Consider the following 18,629-nt stretch of genomic DNA (forward strand, 5'->3'; position numbering starts at 1 on the left):
TCTTATTTTTATTCACCGTAAAAAGATAAATATTTATTTCACCCTAGTTAGTAAGTCTAATAAGTCTGAAATACACGAAACACACTGTATTCACAAGTACCTGCTGGTCGTCTCATGCTGTTCTCAAATTAAGCTTAAGGTCCATGACTCAGCAGTACATGCACAGAGTGTTCCCAGAGACCCGTCTCAGTGAGACCTTTGAAAAGGGAAGAAAAATAAACTGACTAAAGGACATAGTAAAAGTAGACGAACAGTCTTTCATTAATTCAGTCTTTATCCTGGCCTGGTTCCGAGATCCGTCGAGATCCTGGAACACTGTGTGAAGGCAGTAATACACCTTGAATCTAACTCGTTAAACAGTTAGACAATCATTCTGTTTGACCTAATTATTTAAAATTCATTGCATTTGTTTAGTAAATCGCAGTGATACATAATATAAAGCTGTATTGGTGCTAGGAGGGAAATTTTTATTTTTTTTTTATTCTAAAATGGGCATCCTAGATTTATCTTGGCTCTCTCTTTACTAGCATTAGTTATTAGTGTTGCTTTTAACAGGCTTTGAGTATTTGTTGGTTGTTTTCAGATTTGATCCTGCTTTTCACCAAACTTAAAACAAACATTCATTTTATCATCTGCAGTTCAGAATATGTCCAATAGGTGGCATATATATACATATATATATATATATATATATATATATATATATATATATATATATATATATATATATATATATATATATATATATATATATATATATATATAGGCAATGGGTTTACATTCAGCTTGCCTAAATAATACAGCTGTCCATGTTGTTAGATTAAATGCAGTATTTTACACATACATTATTACTTGTGTAGGTGTATCCCAGCAAGATGGGCATCTCTGAGTATGGAGGAAAAAGAAATGGGGGGTTCAGGTTATGTCTATGTTAATAAAATGAAATTAACTATTTAAATATATTTTTTTACTTGTGTTTACGAGTAATTTTAGTGAGTCTAGGTATTAACGCAAAATAAATACGCGGTTAGAATTCACGCAGGTGGTTTTAAAAGCAAATGATTACATTCCTGAGTTTATTCTGCCATCTACAGGAAGCTGTATGCATTTTCTTCAAATTGATCTTTTGGCGTTAGGACCAGGAAAACATTTGACCCAACCTTCCGTGTTTTTAGTGCCATCTACAGGAAATACGACAGTACTGTCCGCGTGCACGCGAAGGGGGGTTGATTTCAGACCGGAGGTCGGAATTAGGCACAACACCTGCCTGTTTAGGATCCTGACATTGTTTCTGCTGTTCTGCAATTAGTCATAAAAATGTTGGCGTTCTTTTTGGTGCATCTACAAAGAAATCGGAAAAATACCTTGTTTTGTCCGTAGTTTTGGTTCCGGAGTATAAGAAGAAAATAATAATAACGGTCCTTTTTCATTTCTCAAATTAATTTTTTTTTTTTAATCAAAAGTGTGAATGAACAGAAGTTACGCGGAGCTATTTATTTAACTCTATTCAAAAACTGTATTTATTTTAACATCCTTAAATATATATGACTCAGTAATTAATATGGAACTCAAACAACTAAGAGAAAGTTTGCATTCAGAATTAAAGGGGTACATTATTATATTTAGATTATTATTTATTTAAAAACCAAAATAGTTGTTCTATTTATATAGAATGATATTTACAATATTACATTTTACTTAAAAAAGGAACAAATAAATTTGGGATATCGATTGTTCAGATGAATATTTGAAGTCTAGTTAAAAATCAGATGTTTGCTTGTTTATTATTTATATTCTGTAGTATTCTCGCACACAGAACGAAAATCGTGGCGCGTTCTGATGATGTCATAGACACTGGCGGAAGGAAAGCAGGCAATGTTAACGGTGTCCTGTAATTAAACGATTGCTAGTTTTTCTTTGTAAACGAGCTACTAATTAAATTTATTGATCTCGTTCAGGAGGGTTATTTGTGTTTACTACCTATAACTGCTGTAGTTCTATGTTATATATTCACAGTTTTACTTCACGAACTGATCTGACGCAGCTTAGCTTACTAGTTTAGTGCTAATGTTCATTTCACTTTCACTCTGCCATATAGGCGGCGGGCAGGTAGCAGTCAAAGATTCATCAGTGTTTCTGTGATTTTCGTTGCTTAAAAATAAACTACTGGGAGAGAAAATAGCCGCTTTCTTGGACCAACATGCCTGAGGACTTCTCATAGTCACTTCTTGCTTGGTAAGTTGTTGATCTCGACCCTCTACTTTCATTATACTGATTAGCTGAATATTAGTTATTTAGAGGTTTTGGAGAAAACTCCGTAATCAGGTTAATCAATAGTTATTATCTTGATATTTAATTGATAAAACCGATACTAGTCAAATGCATGTCGGTGTGTTAACTAATATTAATGAACTAGTTTGGTAAAATAATGAGCTTGTATAATTATTAATACACTATATCTTATATGGCAGACCACGCCCATTTTATCAGCTTGCAACAGTGACTCTGTACAGATCCCACTAAAAAATTTAATTAAATGTTGAAAAAAAAGGATGGAGGCCAAATCCTTTTCCTGGAGTAAGCCCTCTTCACCATACAATATAGAACCAAATGTTTGTGGACACATCAACATTACACTCATATGTGCTTGTCGAAGAGCTTGTTCTCAGATTGAGTCCCCTTTTGCTGTATATATTGTGTGTGTGTGTGTGAGTGTGAGAGGGAGAGAGAGAGCGTGTGTGTGTGTGTATACACACACATCCTAGATTCTGTATATGCACTGTGCATAACGTTTGTACACCTAATATAATGTGCTAATGTCTAATGTACCCTTATTTTTCTTCTGTAGATCATATATATATATATATATGTATGTGTGTGTGAATGTATATGTATATTTTATATATAAAAGCTATATTAGAGCTTGTACCACATTTAGTATCTAAAACAACACCAAAGGAGGCGAGCTTGGTTTTTATTAACATATTTCTTCTATCTGTATAGAAACCAGTTATCATCCCTTTTGATTGAAATTTATTTTATTTCATTTCTTTTGTTACTATTATGCATCATTTCTATTATTTTCATGGATAAATAAGAGCTACAGTTACCTAAAGTTGATTCTCACAGGCAATTTTATAAAAAACCTTTCTTAAAAAGGTTCTTCTAAAATAAAAAAGGTGATATACTATTTATTTATTTATTTAGAATAATTCTAGCCCTGACCCTTTTTTTTTATGCTGTCAGATTCGTGGTAACGGATAAGTGCAGGTTTTGAGATTTGTCTTCTACTTGATTGATCGTTTTTCTTCATTTTTTGTTTACATGCTTGACGTGATAATCCATTTCGACGTGTGTCGAATAACTAATAACTAAAGAACCTTGGATACTAGTTGATGTTCTCCAGCCGAATAAAATTCGAATTGAAGTTGAGACTGAATCACAGCCTCAATAAGCACCAATTTTATGCACGTGCGACTGAATTCCCACCAGAAAGAGGGCGGGGTTTATGGGCGGGACTTTTTTTTTTTACAGACAACCCCCGCAGCCAATGAGATTCCAGTGCCGTCTGGCGCACAGTGAAAATGCGGAAGTGAAATAGGAGCTAGAGTGGAGGTGTAACCCCCTGCGCAAGAAGCATGCGGTGAAGACTTGAGGCAACTTTAAATACCCGACGAGCATGGACGATCGGAGGAGGGTTAGGAGATAGTCGTGGTGGCAGATTAACTCTTAGATTACATCTTTTCTTTCTTTCTTTTTGGACCAGATCGCGTGTATCGGAGTGCAGTGACTTGTGTGACATTGACATTGGACTTGTGCTTCCCGCTGAATCCTACAGGATTGATCTTGGAGTTGACTTCCTGTCCCGATTATCAGCAGATGGTGTTTTGTATACATTTATAAGTTGTTTTTAATATTTGATCGCTGATGTTACTGGGCTAACTGGGTGAACGGTCACTGCTGCCTCACTGGTTCACCTCTTTAATGCCTCCGGGACTTTTTCTTAGTCGCAAGATTGTTGTAATATTACAAGGTATTTTCCAATTGTATTATTATAGAATGAATATTACGTACTTTTCAAGCACCCATGGCTAATATATTTACATATCTTTTTTTTGCATGCTGTTATTTGTGCTGCTTTGAATCTTTGCTGATTCACTGCAATGCTTAATTCTGGCTTGTGCAATCTGGACATATAGAAAAATGTCCTGTTCTGCCTGTAAGGATTGAAAGGGTTTAACAGTTCAGTGGCCAGGGATGTCAGATTGACTCAAGATTTGTCGAAAGTGTTATTATTTAGTCAAGCGAACTTTAACTGTATGCAAACACACTGACCAAATTGATCATTAAGTCAGGTGAGATATGCAATGAGCCAAATGAGATCGTTTTTTATTGATCGATACCAACAGACAGAAAGAGAAAAAGATTCAATCACTTTGTGATATTACTAATTCATAGCATAATTCTGCAATATATAAGGCAATGCTTGTTCATGTTCATGGCGTAAAGAGAGTCAGTAATTTCCAGATTCAGCATCTAAACCCGGACCACCTCTTAGTGCGTCTGAAGTTGCCCTCTGTGTGTGTAAGTCAAGGTGACTTTGTATGGGAGGCGCTCGTGCAGTTGAGCATGCCTGTCAGCCGCACGTGTAAGTTTGATCAGTTACTGCCTTCTGTTGACTTTGGCAGCTCTATTATTTTGCAAACACAACCTTGCATCTTCGAGTGCATAGAGAAAGAAAGAGACACGAACCTTCTGTACAATTGTAATTTCTGGCCAAATTATTTGAACGTGCTAAAGTATACTTCATGCTTTTAGCGTTTTTATAGTCTAAAATCTGAAAGTACGCTGTCGATCAACTTCTCCAGTTGGTGTTGGTGCTATCTCTATTAGTTTTTATTATTTATTTTTTTCAAATTGAAGCTATGTTAATTGCAACCACAGTTGCACAGTTACACTGTTACACAGTTCAGCTCTGTACAAACATTTACAGATGTTAAGCGAACATGCATGTGTGGACATTATGCTAATTAATATTTAATGTGGCTATATTTATAGGTATTTTGGGCTTAGTTCTGTCGATTACTATTATTGAGTTTTTTAAGTATGTAAAAACATTTTGGACGAGTAACTTAATAAATATCCCAGAAACACGAACAAAGCAGAGAACTGGACTTTACACGCGTAATAGAATGTTTAGCCTATTCTTTTCCCCCACATAAGCCAGTCCTCTTTATTTGAAAATTGAAACATAAATTGTTACTGCAGGGCAGATGAGTTTTGATCTCAATCGGTCAGCAGGTGTTTATGTATGATTTTCTATAACAGCAGCTCTTCAGCACTTCCTGATATATTTTCCATTTAATTTAATTTAATGTGTAACGATTTCAAAAGATCACCTAAAGCTCTTTTCAGCCTCTTGATAAGTTACTGATGATTTCCCTAATCGGTCGCGCAACATTTCACAAACTTGATTTGTCTTTTGCTCTTTGCATTTTTCTCCGCATGCGTTTTTCAGGGCAATGTCTCTGGTTTTCCCACGGCCCAACAACAGCGCAGTTGGCAAAAAGGACAAGCGACTCATGGCCGAGGTGAACGCGTCCCCTCTCAAGCACTTCGTCACCGCCAAGAAGAAAATCAACGGCATTTTCGAGCAGCTCGGTGCCTACATCAAAGAGAGCTCAGGCTTTCTGGAAGGTTAGTGCTTACCAGTGGGCTGTAAATCTGACTGAAGCACATCCTTATAAACGCAGTTAGATAAGGCTTGCAGGTTCTGGTCCATGCAGCTGATAAATATGACTCCAGGAATTTCAAGCACACTGGTAAAAGGTTGGATGTCAGTCGAGCTTAATTCTCCTGAGGTTCTGAGGCTTTATAAAGAATCTTTAAAGGTTATAAAAAGATCAGATAGATGCAGATGATACTGATTATTCAGCACTATTACTGAACAGAAACAAGCTACACACTCTTTTCACTTAACCAACCCGAGTTGGAACATTAGTAATGTCATGTGAAAGAGATTTTCTACATAAATCTCATTAAATGTTCTTTTTTTAATAGAAATACTAGCGGATAGTTGCTACGAACCCCTCAGGTTTATTGCCATGTGTTTGTTAGACAGTCACACAAGCTTTCTAGAAGCAACATTGATAATCCTGTAACTATAATAACACAAAGCAAATATTTTTCCGGTTGTCTTTAGAGACAGAGGTTAATATCAGGGCTTATCTTGATATCAAAATGTGTTGCGTTTATGTAACAGAGACCTACAGCAATGAAGAGCTGGATCCAGTCACTACAGAGGAGCAAGTGGCCGAGGCACGGGGTTACCTGTCCAAGGTGGCAGGGATCGGCGAGGTGCTGTCCCGTAGACACATGAAAGTCGTGTTTTTTGGCAGGTACGTGTTCATAAAGAGTTTCTGTGTTTCTGTGCCTTTTGCGTGACTCAGTCATCGACAGCGTTCACACCTGAGCATAGACACACAGGCTCAGACACATGCTGGGAACAAAAAGGATAAAGTATTTATTGCGCAGGGTGTGGATGCTTTCAAAGGTTTCATGACGCAGCCATGACCTTGTTTGCATGTGGGAATTGTTTAAAGAGAGCACAAGGTTGTGAGAACACACAACATGAGAGAGCTGACTTTTCCTTCTAGAGCTTTTGTGCAGTCAGTTTCAAAAATGAAAATAGATTTCAAATGTTTGTAATTAATAGAAAAAAAACAGCATATATTGGTTTTAAGAGAGAAACATTTGTATGTGTGGTCCCATAGAACAATTTTAATATATAGTGTTTCTATTTCTATTTTTAATGCCCCCCCCCCCTCGAATGCTTAGGAACTATAAATGAATGTTTAGGAATCTAGAAAATGGATGTACTTATTTCTTACCTATTTTCTTTCTTGCTGAGAACCGGTCATAAAATGCTTGTTGAAAGTCAACAAGCATTTTCAAGGTTTTGCTGTTTACACACAGGACAAGCAACGGCAAAAGCTCAGTGATCAACGCCATGCTGTGGGACAAAGTTTTACCTTCGGGCATTGGCCACACCACCAACTGCTTCCTGCGGGTAGAAGGGACTGACGGCAACGATGCATTCCTGCTTACAGAAGGATCAGAGGAAAAGAAGAGTGTTAAAGTGAGCGATCTCTCTTAATATAGACATGTGTATTGTGCCCACATTAGAATTCTAGTTATCCTGTTGTGTAACTATGCCCTTTTTCAGCATTCAGAAGTTCAGGTAAATGCTTAGAAGCACATAGTTTGTGAGTGAATCATAATCTTGTCCTTTGCCCGTTCATGCCCGAGATCTTGGCCAGGCAGCTCACGCCTATATAGTCTCGCCACAAACATCTCAAAGTTCACGTCTGGTTGTGTTTTATCAGTCAGCAGAAAAAAAACAGGAAACCCAACACCCTTAAAGCAAATGGTATTTAAACCCATATGTCTCAGCACTGCATTTCCCGAAGGTGTTGAATAATCTGCTATAACAGCTGCTTGGGAAGTAACTTTCAGCTGTTATCATTTCTATTGTCACAACTCGCATGATTTATGCTCCACATTTAAAAAATGAGAATAATCCCTTATATTGTAAGCATATCGCATTGATGGAAGGAGTCTCCAGTGTCAGCATGTTAAGACTAAAAGCTGCAGCCTCATGGAGGTTTTGTGGCTGTTCTGTTACATGATAAGCTGCTTTTTTTCGCCCCTTTTCCGTATTAGTTTCAAGGGGGAAAAAGAGCCCTGGTGAGGGAACAACTCCTCATAACTGCAGTAATACAATTAATCATATAAACTTTAAAAGTAAACTATAAAAAGATAAATGCTGTGCTGTTCTTTGATTGATTCATTAAAAAAGGAATAAAACACTACAGGATTTCATTAAAAATGAATCTATTTTGGAGTATTGTCAAGGTAATTACATCACCCCATTGTTGATTGTTTCCCTCTAACAGGATGTTGTGTCATGTTTTATTCTTTATTCATTAGAAAATAAGGTTAAAATCAAGAAAGAAACTCTTATTTAATTTAGTTTAGGGAACAAAAAAAAAAAATGATCCATTATGTACATTGTTTTGCTGATTTACTGAAAGGTTCATATTTGCAACATATGATTGGACAGAAATTCTTCCAGAATAATTTTTATTTCACTGAAAATCATTTGTAGCATGTACAAGGAATTTGTCATGGTGTGCTGGTGCTATAAAAAATTATAAAAACTAGTAAATAAAATAATAAAAGTAATAAATAACTATACAATTTGTACGTCAAGTGAGGCAGTACAAATTATAATATTATACTTATCCAGTTTGATGGATGCATTTAATCTTTCATATTTGCAACATGATTGGGTTGAGGTTTAAGTTGAGGCTCATGTTGTCTGGCTGTAAGCAGCTCAAAAAAAACATTGGTCTCTTATGGAATCTTTATGGAATTGTATTTTTTTTTAGGGCCATATAAGCTAAAGGATTTAACACTGTTGAATTTTTCAGTCTGCTCATTCAGTTGGCCTATAATTAGTTCAAAATGAGTGTGGAGGGCAGTGCTGCCAGCTGTCAGAGGGCCACACGTTCGTTTTTTGCTATCTGAGCTCTGGTCTCATGACTCCACATGTTGCACCGATGAGAGAAGATCTCTTCTGAAAAAATCCGTGCAGTTTTATTAGGGCAGCATTTGCACATGGCTGCTTTTTCTGCAGTGTTTCTATTCCGGTAAACAGCAAGGGATAATAAAATATGAACAGAGGTGTGTGTGTGTGGTGCTTCAAATCACAGTCCTTATCAGGTATTTAAACATAGCACAGCCATGAAGTGCTACAAGACATGTGCCTTTCCGTGGTTCTGAAGGAGACTGCCTTTGTATAGAACCCCCCCCCCCCCACACACACACACACACACACTTAGACGCACACCATTTCCGTCACGTACTGCATTTCTGCTGTTGCTAGCCTGCGTGACGTAAGGCATAATGATAAACACAGATGCACAGCTGTCTGTCATGAAAAGGGGGCCTCATGTTACACACAGCCTTTCTCATCTTGACTTGACTTTTTCCAGTATTCACTCGGGCGTCTACTGCATTTGCAGGGTAAGCTGAGGAAAGACTTACTTGTGCACAATCATTGACTCAGGAGTGCCTTCAACGCATTGTCTTAGGAAGGGACGTGTTTATAAATTCGCACACAGTGCAGGTCCTTCCTGTCAAGCAGCCTGTGCTGGTTAACACCCCGCTCCAGAGTTACCCACGCATCAGTGCTTTCATCTTTTATCTCATATCAATGCGCTGCTTGTACAGACAGTCACAAACGGCTTGTTGTTGAACTGGCTTGTAGTTCGTCTGCTGCCACTTCCAGAAGCTTTAATGTTCTTACAAGATGTGGAAGACACCTTCATTGCAGTATAACTTGCTAACTCTGCACGATGAAAAAAGTGACGCGTGAATAAATGCACAGCTGTTAAAAAGAAACAAATAATATACATAGAGAAAGGTACAGACTGTAGTGTACCATAATTGACTGTTGAACTGGATTCTGTTGTTAAGAGGCCTGCTGATATCACTACGTTAGTGTATTTAAGATGTAATAAGCACTGGATTGCGTGTGTGTGTGCGCAGACAGTGAACCAGCTGGCCCATGCCTTGCATCAGGATCAGGATCTGGATGCGGGAAGTCTGGTGTGTGTCATGTGGCCCAAAGCTAAGTGCGCTTTACTGCGTGATGACCTGGTACTGGTGGACAGGTGAAGAAAACAATCAAACGCACATACACGCATGCACAAATAGGTTTATGTATTTGTTGGAAAAAAAAATAAAATAACAATGAACTAAGTCTTCAGACAATCCAAGTTTAACACTGCACGGACCCGAGTATGATACTGTATATTTGGCTTCTTTCTCCAGCCCAGGAATTGACGTCACCACAGAGCTGGACAGCTGGATTGACAAGTTTTGCCTGGATGCTGATGTTTTTGTGCTGGTTGCCAATTCAGAGTCCACGCTGATGCAGACAGTAAGATTTTATCACCACAGACTGTTTACTAAGCATTGATTCAAGTGATGCAAGAGCTGTTCAACTGCTTCTGTCCGAGGCAAATCGGGTTTGAATTAACCTCTCTGGGTGGGAGTGTGGTATGTCATGGGAGCTCCGAGAATGCCTGAAGATACCAGGGGCTTGTTTTGATAAAACAATTTATTTGTGGATAGAAAATAAAATCTCATTTGTTCGCTCTTTCTCATTCTGCTTGTAGGAGAAATCATTTTTTCACAAGGTGAACGAGCGACTCTCAAGCCCTAATATCTTCATCCTCAATAACCGCTGGGACGCTTCAGCCAGCGAGCCTGAGTACATGGAGGAGGTATGACAGCAAAACTCGACACGACCTGTGATCTAGTTTCTATTCTAATGACTCAACGACCCGCTGACATTAAGGCACCAGTGCATTTCCCACCAGCAACATAACAGTAAACCATTAGAGGGTTTGAAAATGCTTGTGTAAATTGATGGTGGACTAAAAGGTCAGCAGTGTCTTTCTGGACCTTTCCGGATTTACTATAGGAGCTTTTCTTTCTCACTCCCAATGATCACTGATTTAGGATTTGTAAAAGGCTTTGGTGTTAATTTTTTATTTGTCACAAAGGTTGTTAAATGACTAATATAACTTGCAGTGTAATTGTTGATATTTGGTAACATCTCACTGGACCATATTAAGTTTTCACTTAAAACAACTACCATCAAACAAACAACAGAAGCCTAAAGAAGGTAAATCCCCATTCTTAGTACTTCTTCTACTTCAACTCGTATTAGCTGTCCCTAATGAGACAGTTATTTGAGATCTATTTATAATATCAGTCTGAATTTCTTTGGATAGCAGTGTTTTCATTCCATTTTAATACATCACACATTTAAAACAATGGCAAACAAACAAGAATCTAATCACACTCTTTAGATCACATTTCTTTAAATACACAGTATCATTATCAAGTTTTTGTGTCAGAAAACTATTTGGTATTGCCACAACCTGCAGCTCTAGATTTTATTTTATTTTATTTTATTTATTTTGCTGTTGAAAATATTTGTCCATATTTGGATATTTGTCTGATTTACATAGAAATATACAGTACAGTGAGTTCTGAATTCCGTTCCGGGCGCACGTTCGTACATCCGTTTTGTTTGCAATTCCTCACTTTGTCGCATAAATCGTTCAAACATCATGACCTTGTCCTTGTGCCGATGTTTGAACGGTTCATGCGATGTCTACCGTGTTTCCGCCTCGGTCCGATCTCTGTTAGATTTACTTTTGTTTCGGTTGCACTTCTTAGCAGTCCTGTGAACATCACTGCTACTTTTCCACTTGACATCCTGGGCTTTGAGTGAGCGATGTACTGCTGTACAACCGCTTGCAGCAGAGGGTACACGCACGTCGCGATGTCCGGCGGATATGTGAGCTACTTCCACGACTTGTTCGCATCTGTGAACTTACAGCAAAATGAGTAGATGGCATCACACAAGGCGAGAGATGCTCACATCCTGCCAAAAAAACCCATTTCTGTATCGCTAACATTGTTAGAATGAAAAATCGTAAGTCGGACTCGGGGAAGTACATGTATAATGAAAATGCAACTCAACTCACCTTAATGCAAAATCAGTGGGTTTAGTTTATTGATGCATAGAAAAAAATAAACAAGCAAAACTTGGAAATAAATAAAACTTTGTGTGGCCCAGTACCAGATGATCGCAGCCTGGTGGTTGTGGTCCCCTGCCCTATACAACATAACGCATATATACGAATTATAGATGCTCCTTTTACATTGCTATAGGTTTACATAGCAGCGTTTATGGCCCATTTTTGGCACAAGTAATGTAAGAGTGAAGCTCGTTGTGTTTCAGGTCCGCCGGCAGCACATGGATCGCTGCACCAGTTTCCTGGTAGATGAGCTCGGGGTGGTGGACCGAGCACAGGCCAGCGACCGAATCTTCTTTGTGTCTGCTAAAGAGGTGCTGCAGGCACGTGTGCAGAGGGCCCAGGGCATGCCTGAAGCAGGTGATCCACAAAACTCAGATGTTTTAAGCAGGATATCGCATGGTCCCTACAATTGATAAACCACCAAGGGTCCAAGCACCTTTACCTATAAATGAAGTCTGCATTATTTTAAATACGTGTGTAAAACTGATTGAGCAGTCCATCGATTCTCATTTCCCTTTACTGCAATGCAGGTGGTGCGCTGGCTGAAGGATTTCAAGCCAGAATGTTTGAATTCCAGAATTTCGAACGCCGTTTTGAAGTGGGTATTTGGCAGCACCTGATACTTCACACTAACATGTCTTTTGGTAATTTCTTTATTGGTTGCGACATCCGTGCATAAATCATTTGTGTGATTGTAGGAGTGCATCTCCCAGTCAGCCGTGAAAACCAAGTTTGAGCAGCACACCGTGAGGGCCAAGCAGATCTCAGAAGCACTACGTCTCATCATGGACTCGGTGCATGTGGCAGCCCAAGAGCAGAGGTGTGAAATGAAACCCCACACAGTGGCTGCAGGAAGTTAATACGATTCCGCAATCAGATGTAACCCAAGAGTAATCCCGAGTAACCCAATACTCAATACATCTAGTATAATTAGTCAAAGTGATTGGTGATTTACAGACACTGTAACAAAAACAACTCCAATATTTTTATTTTTATTTTTTTTTTTTTTTATAAATGGTCTTAAAATGACATTTAACTGATCTTGTGTGTAAATCCTAATTGGTTTGAGCAAATATGTGAAAGACAGACTCAAAATGTTTTTCCAAAAAAATATGTCCAATTCTGCAAAATATCTGATGTCGTTCGATGATGATGATGATTCAGGATCCACTGCCTGGAAACAAAAGAAGAACGTGAGGAGCGACTGGATTTCATCGATCAGCAGTTGGATCTGCTCACCCAGGACTGCAAGAGCAAGATTAGGATGATCACAGAAGAGGTTGAAAAACAGGTAACATAAAAGCACCGTGTAATTACTGTGTGCCAGTTTGTTGTAAAGATTCAAAGAATTTTGCCTAGAAACATGGTATTTTAGGAAAATTGACAAATCACAGCCCCAGGATTCGCATTACTCTGGCTTGACGCCGGCTTTTACTCTTGCTGAGATTTGTTTTTGTATGCCATCTAGTGGTGAGAATCATGAAACGTGGAGGTAGAAAATGTTGAATAATTATTTGCTTTTAACCGCGGAACTTAATACATAATTTACCAAGCTTTATATTCTAATTCTTTAAATATGAAATCTAAAATATTTTGAAATATATAAAAATTATAATTAAAAAAACTGTTAATACTTAGTAGTTTATTCGCATAATGTTTTTCTAGTTTTTTTAATTGTCTGCCTAATAAAGAATTTTTTTTTGACATTAATTATATTCTCTAGATTTTGCCAACTAGTAAGTGATTTTGTGAAAAATCTACTAGCATAAATGACATTGCGTGTTTGTTAGGTCTTTTTTATATTCCAACCTAAATTTTACAATAATTGTGTGCCGACTGCTAATCAAGCTACAGTTTGCTGTGTGCCTGTGTGTATGGAAACGTTTACACCAGGTGGTTTTACTGTACAGTCAACCCCTGATAATTTGCGTTTCGTAACTCGCGGCTCTGAAAATTTGCGACTTCTCCTTTGGAACCTAACTAACAGCAAGTTGCGGATCATCTTAATAATTTGCTGGACTCTGCAACGGGACCGAATGTTCAGGAACGTTAGGAATAACATTTTAAACTATGTTTACGCTAACCAATTTTATTTCACATAATTGTATTAAAGTGACATCATGTCTACCTTAATTTACTAAGGTATCATAGGGGCTGCGGGGGTGCATCCAAAATTCACGGAACTCGCAGGGGTCTTAGGGGGGACCACTGTATTGTGTTGGCTTTCTCTCAACAGGCCTTTAATTTCTGCTGCCTTTCAGGTGTCGAATGCAATGGCTGAAGAGATCAGGAGACTGAATGTGCTGGTCGACGATTTCCACATGGACTTTCATCCCTCGCAAGTGGTCCTGAAAGTCTACAAGAATGTGAGTGCTGTAGCTCCTGCAGTAACTTTTCCTTGTTCTGCTCGCCATGTGTTTCTTTGGCTTTCACGTTCTTAAAATAACTGTTTATTGTTGATGTGTTTTTGCATTGCAGGAGCTTCACAAGCATATAGAAGAGGGTCTGGGGAGGAATATGTCTGAAAGGTGTTCCAATGCTATCGGTGCATCCCTGCAAAGCACACAAACTGAAATGATCGGTCAGTATTGCGTTTACATATAGAACATTAGTTTGCAGTAGTACAGTGGAATCTGAAGCTACATTTAATCTTATGGCGGTAGTAAAAGGCAATAACTATTATTAATCAACTACTTTCATAAGTATTACACAGTAATATTAGAGGTCGATAAATAAATAAAATAGTACTGAACTTTATTACAAAAAATAAATATAAATTCAATGCTCTGGTCTTTGTGAAGACTCCTAAAGATTGATATTTTAAGTATGTTGTTTGGATTTATGTTAAAGTAAAATTCCATTTGTAACTGAAGTTAATAAATGCTTTAGAAGTATTGTTTATTGTTTGTTAATTCAACATTTATCAATACATATTCAAATGAAATTCATTCGAGATGTATGTCAACTTTAGTGCAGTCTGTTAGTCAAAACGAACAGCATGTGGTGTCAGTGAGTTGCCTCTAGAGGCCGCTCTTGTACTGTATAATGACAGCGGACCTTCTTACCCGATCCAGCACAGGCGCAACCTGGAAAAACGCTATGGTTTTTTGCCGATAGTTCCAGCAATCAATTATCGGTCCACCTCTAGTTTATACCAATTCAGCCATGCTGGATAAACCGACTTCTCCATTGTATTTTCCCCAGATGGTCTGAAGCCCTTGCTGCCCACCTCAGTGAGGGAGCAAGTGGATAAGATGGGAGCCAGACAGTGTTTCAATCTCTGCTACGACCTCAACTGTGACAAGCTGTGCAGCGACTTCCAGGAGGACATTGGCTTCCACTTCTCCTTGGGCTGGACCATGCTGGTCAATCGCTTTCTCGGCCCTAAGAACACCCGCCGTGCCTTAATGGGCTACAATGACCAGGTATGTCTGGCTTGTTTGTATGTTGTATGATGGCACTAAGGTTTGTTGTTAGCTGACCTAGCTTATGTCACAGCGAATGTGTTTTTCTCTCATCAGATTCCCAGACCTTTGGCAATCACTCCTGTTGGTACTGCCATGCCCCCCTTCCCACAGGGCTCCCTGACCCAGGAAGAGCTCATGGTCTCTATGGTGACGGGACTTGCTTCCCTCACTTCCCGGACATCCATGGGCATTATAGTTGTGGGAGGAGTGGTGAGCTATATTAAAACAATATATATAAAAAACAATTTGATGATTATTTTATTTTATTCTTTTTTTTTTACAGGATGTCAAAAGACAAATTTTTTTTATAATTTTCTTGTGTGTATCAGATCTGGAAAGCTGTAGGTTGGAGGTTAATTGCTCTGTCAGTGGGGCTCTATGGCCTTCTTTACGTGTACGAGAGGCTCACATGGACCACTAAGGCGAAAGAGCGATCATTCAAGAGGCAGTTCGTGGACTACGCTAGTGAAAAGCTGCAGCTCATCGTCAGCTACACCGGCTCCAACTGCAGTCATCAAGTCCAGCAGTAAGTTTCAGTTGACCAGGAGTGATGCATCAGAAAGTCTCAAAGCCAGTGCCAGAAATGGATGGATGGATAAATAATTTATTGATTTAGGCAAAGTGTCAGGTGTAACAGAAACACCATGTGTGTATTAGGGCTTATATCGCGACTAATCATGTGATCGTCATGAGTCAACTCGCGTATAATCGCAACTGAATCGCACATATTTATTTATTTATTTTATCTGTTCAAAATTTACCTTACATTCTTACCTAATACTTATTAGTAAAACCATACTCAACAAAGAGCATGAAGACAAATATTCTTGTAAATGTTTTAATGTTATTATGGTGTTTTAAATTGCGGAAATCATCAGGACACCAAACAGAACTTTCTATATGTTTCCCCACGGGCGGCTTTAATTGCCGGATGTGTGCACCATACATAGGGATTTAAGTCTTTGAGCCATTACCACAATAGATAGCGGTAATGCTCTACTTAAAAATACGAACCGCCAATAAAGAAGAACAAGAAGTAGAATCATGGTTGGTTTTGATGCTTCATTTGAGACTTTTTTTTCTTAGCAACATAATTTTTTAGTGCTTCTTTTGAACTCATTCTGACTGTCTGGACTGTACATCAGGCAAATTCTCAAACCATCAGCTTTCCCAATAAATAATTACTGTAAGCTTTGTATTCTTTGGGCATTAAGAGTGTTTGATGTAAATACTGTATTTGAATGGTATTAAGATTGCTGTGTGTCAACTAGAAATTTACAAGTAAAGCATTTCTTCCAGTAAATACCCAAGCTAACGTGTGTGTCCATTTCTTCCAGGGAGCTGGCAGGCACCTTTAACCAGCTGTGCCAGCAGGTTGATGTGACACGACAGCAGCTGGAAGAAGACATTCAAGACATGAACCGCAAAATCGAACTCCTGGACACCTTGCAGAGCAAAGCCAAGCTGCTCAGGTAACACCTTGAGATTGGGTACTTTTTATATTCTCAGAAGTATTTTATGTCTGAGCAGAAAAAAAATGCTGGAAAGATAAATAACTTTTTTTTTTTTTTTTTTGTGTGTTGTGTATATTTTTTTTCTGTAGGAACAAAGCTGGTTGGTTGGACAGCGAGCTGAACATGTTCACCCAACAGTACCTTAATCAGAGCCGATAAAGGAAAACCAGTCTAATTATTCAACAACGTGACCAACGCCAACACTATTCACTTTTGCTGCTGCGTCAGTCGTTACTCCCCATCAGTCGATTGTATTCTGCTTATTTAAATAAAGAGATCGTATAGCCATGTTTTAACACAAGAACAGGAGGGAGTTGATACCAAATCAGTCAGGAAGGACTGTGCTCTTGTTTTCTTTTGGCATTTGATGTGCACTGAGGTAGCGTAATGGCACCTAAACGAAAGGCAATCTTTTTATTTGTAATTTTTTTTTCTCTTGGCATATAGATTATTGCTGTGACTGAATGAATTTATTTATTTCTTGCATTGTGAAGTTATCTAGGTGGTAGCCATTGGGGTTTAAAGCAATAGTCTGTTGTACACTAAAATGGCAAAGAGAAAAGGAGATTCATCCCGATTTCATGTGAGCTCATGTAATTTAATGAAATGAATACAGGAAGTTATGTTTCACTGACACGACCCATTTATGTCTAATGAGGTTAGCAGGGAAAATGTATTTCAGGTGACTAAGGATATATAACCAAATATAAAGTGTCTGTGCAGATGTGCAAAATAGGACGTGTCTGTCGGTTCACTTGGAAGTGTGGCGGCTTGGGGAAACTCTGTGTGGGGTGAAAAATGTTTCGCTAATACCTGGATCTAAACCAGACAAAGTTGTAGCATTAGAACATAATCAAAAAGGGAACGTTAGAAATTGGATTGAACTGTCTGTAGTCGCACATAGGTATTGATCAAAGTGTGCCGTTCACTGGCCGTGTTTTGGTACCGGTTTCTGCTACTTTAATGGTGCGGAAAGTGGGTCAGTGTTTTGTCAAGTAGGTTTGTATATGCAGAATAATTCCAGTATGTTTTCCTGATATTGTAGATTGTGCAGGCTGCAACCACAGTACAAAGCCTCTGCATTAAACTGCAGCACTGTAGATTTGCAATGGTCACTGGCACAATGCGTAGTAGTGGCACTATTTATTTCATCCAAGCTGAATGAAGTCTTCGGGTTAATGTGGAATGAAAAAAATTACAGACACGTTAAATACACATTAAATAGCAAGATGATGCATTTTGACTGATACGGAAACATGAAATTCCTTCGAGGGGAAGGATTCCTATTAATGTTTACACACTATGTATTTAATATTTGAACAGACAAGGGTTTGTGATATTTCTTTGCGCCAATATTGTCTTACACTGAGAACGATATTAACACATTGCTACAAACACAAGGCATGTTTAAAGTAAAACAAAACATTCAACTCCTACACATAACACAAGTGTGAGTGAAAGAGAGACTCATCACTGATAGCTGTTCAGTTTGGATTATAATTTGTGCCAAGTGTTTAAAAAAAAAAAAGATCCGAAGAATTCTTCAGGTTGTGCACTTTACTTTTGCTGCTTTATTTTTATTCATATTTTTTATTTAGTTGTTATTGTTTTCTTTTTTTGCTACGTGTTCAGCAAGTGAAGCGAAATTGATCTGTAGGTTCTATGTCGGTAGTAATGTGTAGCTGTGCATGCTTTATCTATTGTAACAAGTCTTATAGTCCACATGTTAAATGAAATAAAATTGATGCCATACGAGTGTTGCTTGTGTGTCATTAAAATGATTCCCCCTACTGTGTTCAAAGAATTGAATACATGCTGCTTGCAGTGGAATCAGTGGCAGGGCTTCAGGGCCAGCAAAAGCTTCTCTGTTGACATAAATAGCATCTGAATCACTGGCTTCCTTTTTTAATATATGCGCATATATTTTTTATGAATATGTATGTTTTTCTTAGTTGCTTTGGAGCATT

At 38.2% G+C, this 18,629-nt stretch overlaps 1 protein-coding gene across 2 annotated transcripts; it reads left to right on the forward strand.

Moving 5' to 3' along the window:
* The first annotated feature begins 1,178 nt into the window (after positions 1-1,178).
* Positions 1,179-18,417, forward strand: mfn2 (mitofusin 2). Of its 2 annotated transcripts, XM_083554750.1 has the most exons (19): positions 1,179-2,873; positions 3,160-4,033; positions 5,519-5,697; positions 6,263-6,398; positions 6,976-7,138; positions 9,613-9,737; positions 9,898-10,006; positions 10,245-10,352; positions 11,885-12,038; positions 12,212-12,279; positions 12,380-12,501; positions 12,846-12,972; positions 13,943-14,047; positions 14,160-14,262; positions 14,886-15,106; positions 15,203-15,358; positions 15,478-15,674; positions 16,486-16,620; positions 16,752-18,417. In XM_083554750.1, exons 3-19 carry the CDS (start codon positions 5,523-5,525, stop codon positions 16,819-16,821), a joined length of 2,274 nt encoding a protein of 757 aa, XP_083410876.1. In that variant the 5' UTR covers positions 1,179-2,873; positions 3,160-4,033; positions 5,519-5,522; the 3' UTR covers positions 16,822-18,417. The 2 variants fall into 2 exon arrangements, with proteins under 2 accessions (XP_083410876.1, XP_083410875.1); XM_083554749.1 differs by lacking the exon at positions 3,160-4,033 and having other exon boundaries at positions 1,212-2,235.
* Positions 18,418-18,629: the final 212 nt, after the last annotated feature.

Source organism: Silurus aristotelis, assembly GCF_946808225.1.
Source record: "Silurus aristotelis genome assembly, chromosome: 11".
Lineage (NCBI taxonomy): Eukaryota > Metazoa > Chordata > Actinopteri > Siluriformes > Siluridae > Silurus > Silurus aristotelis.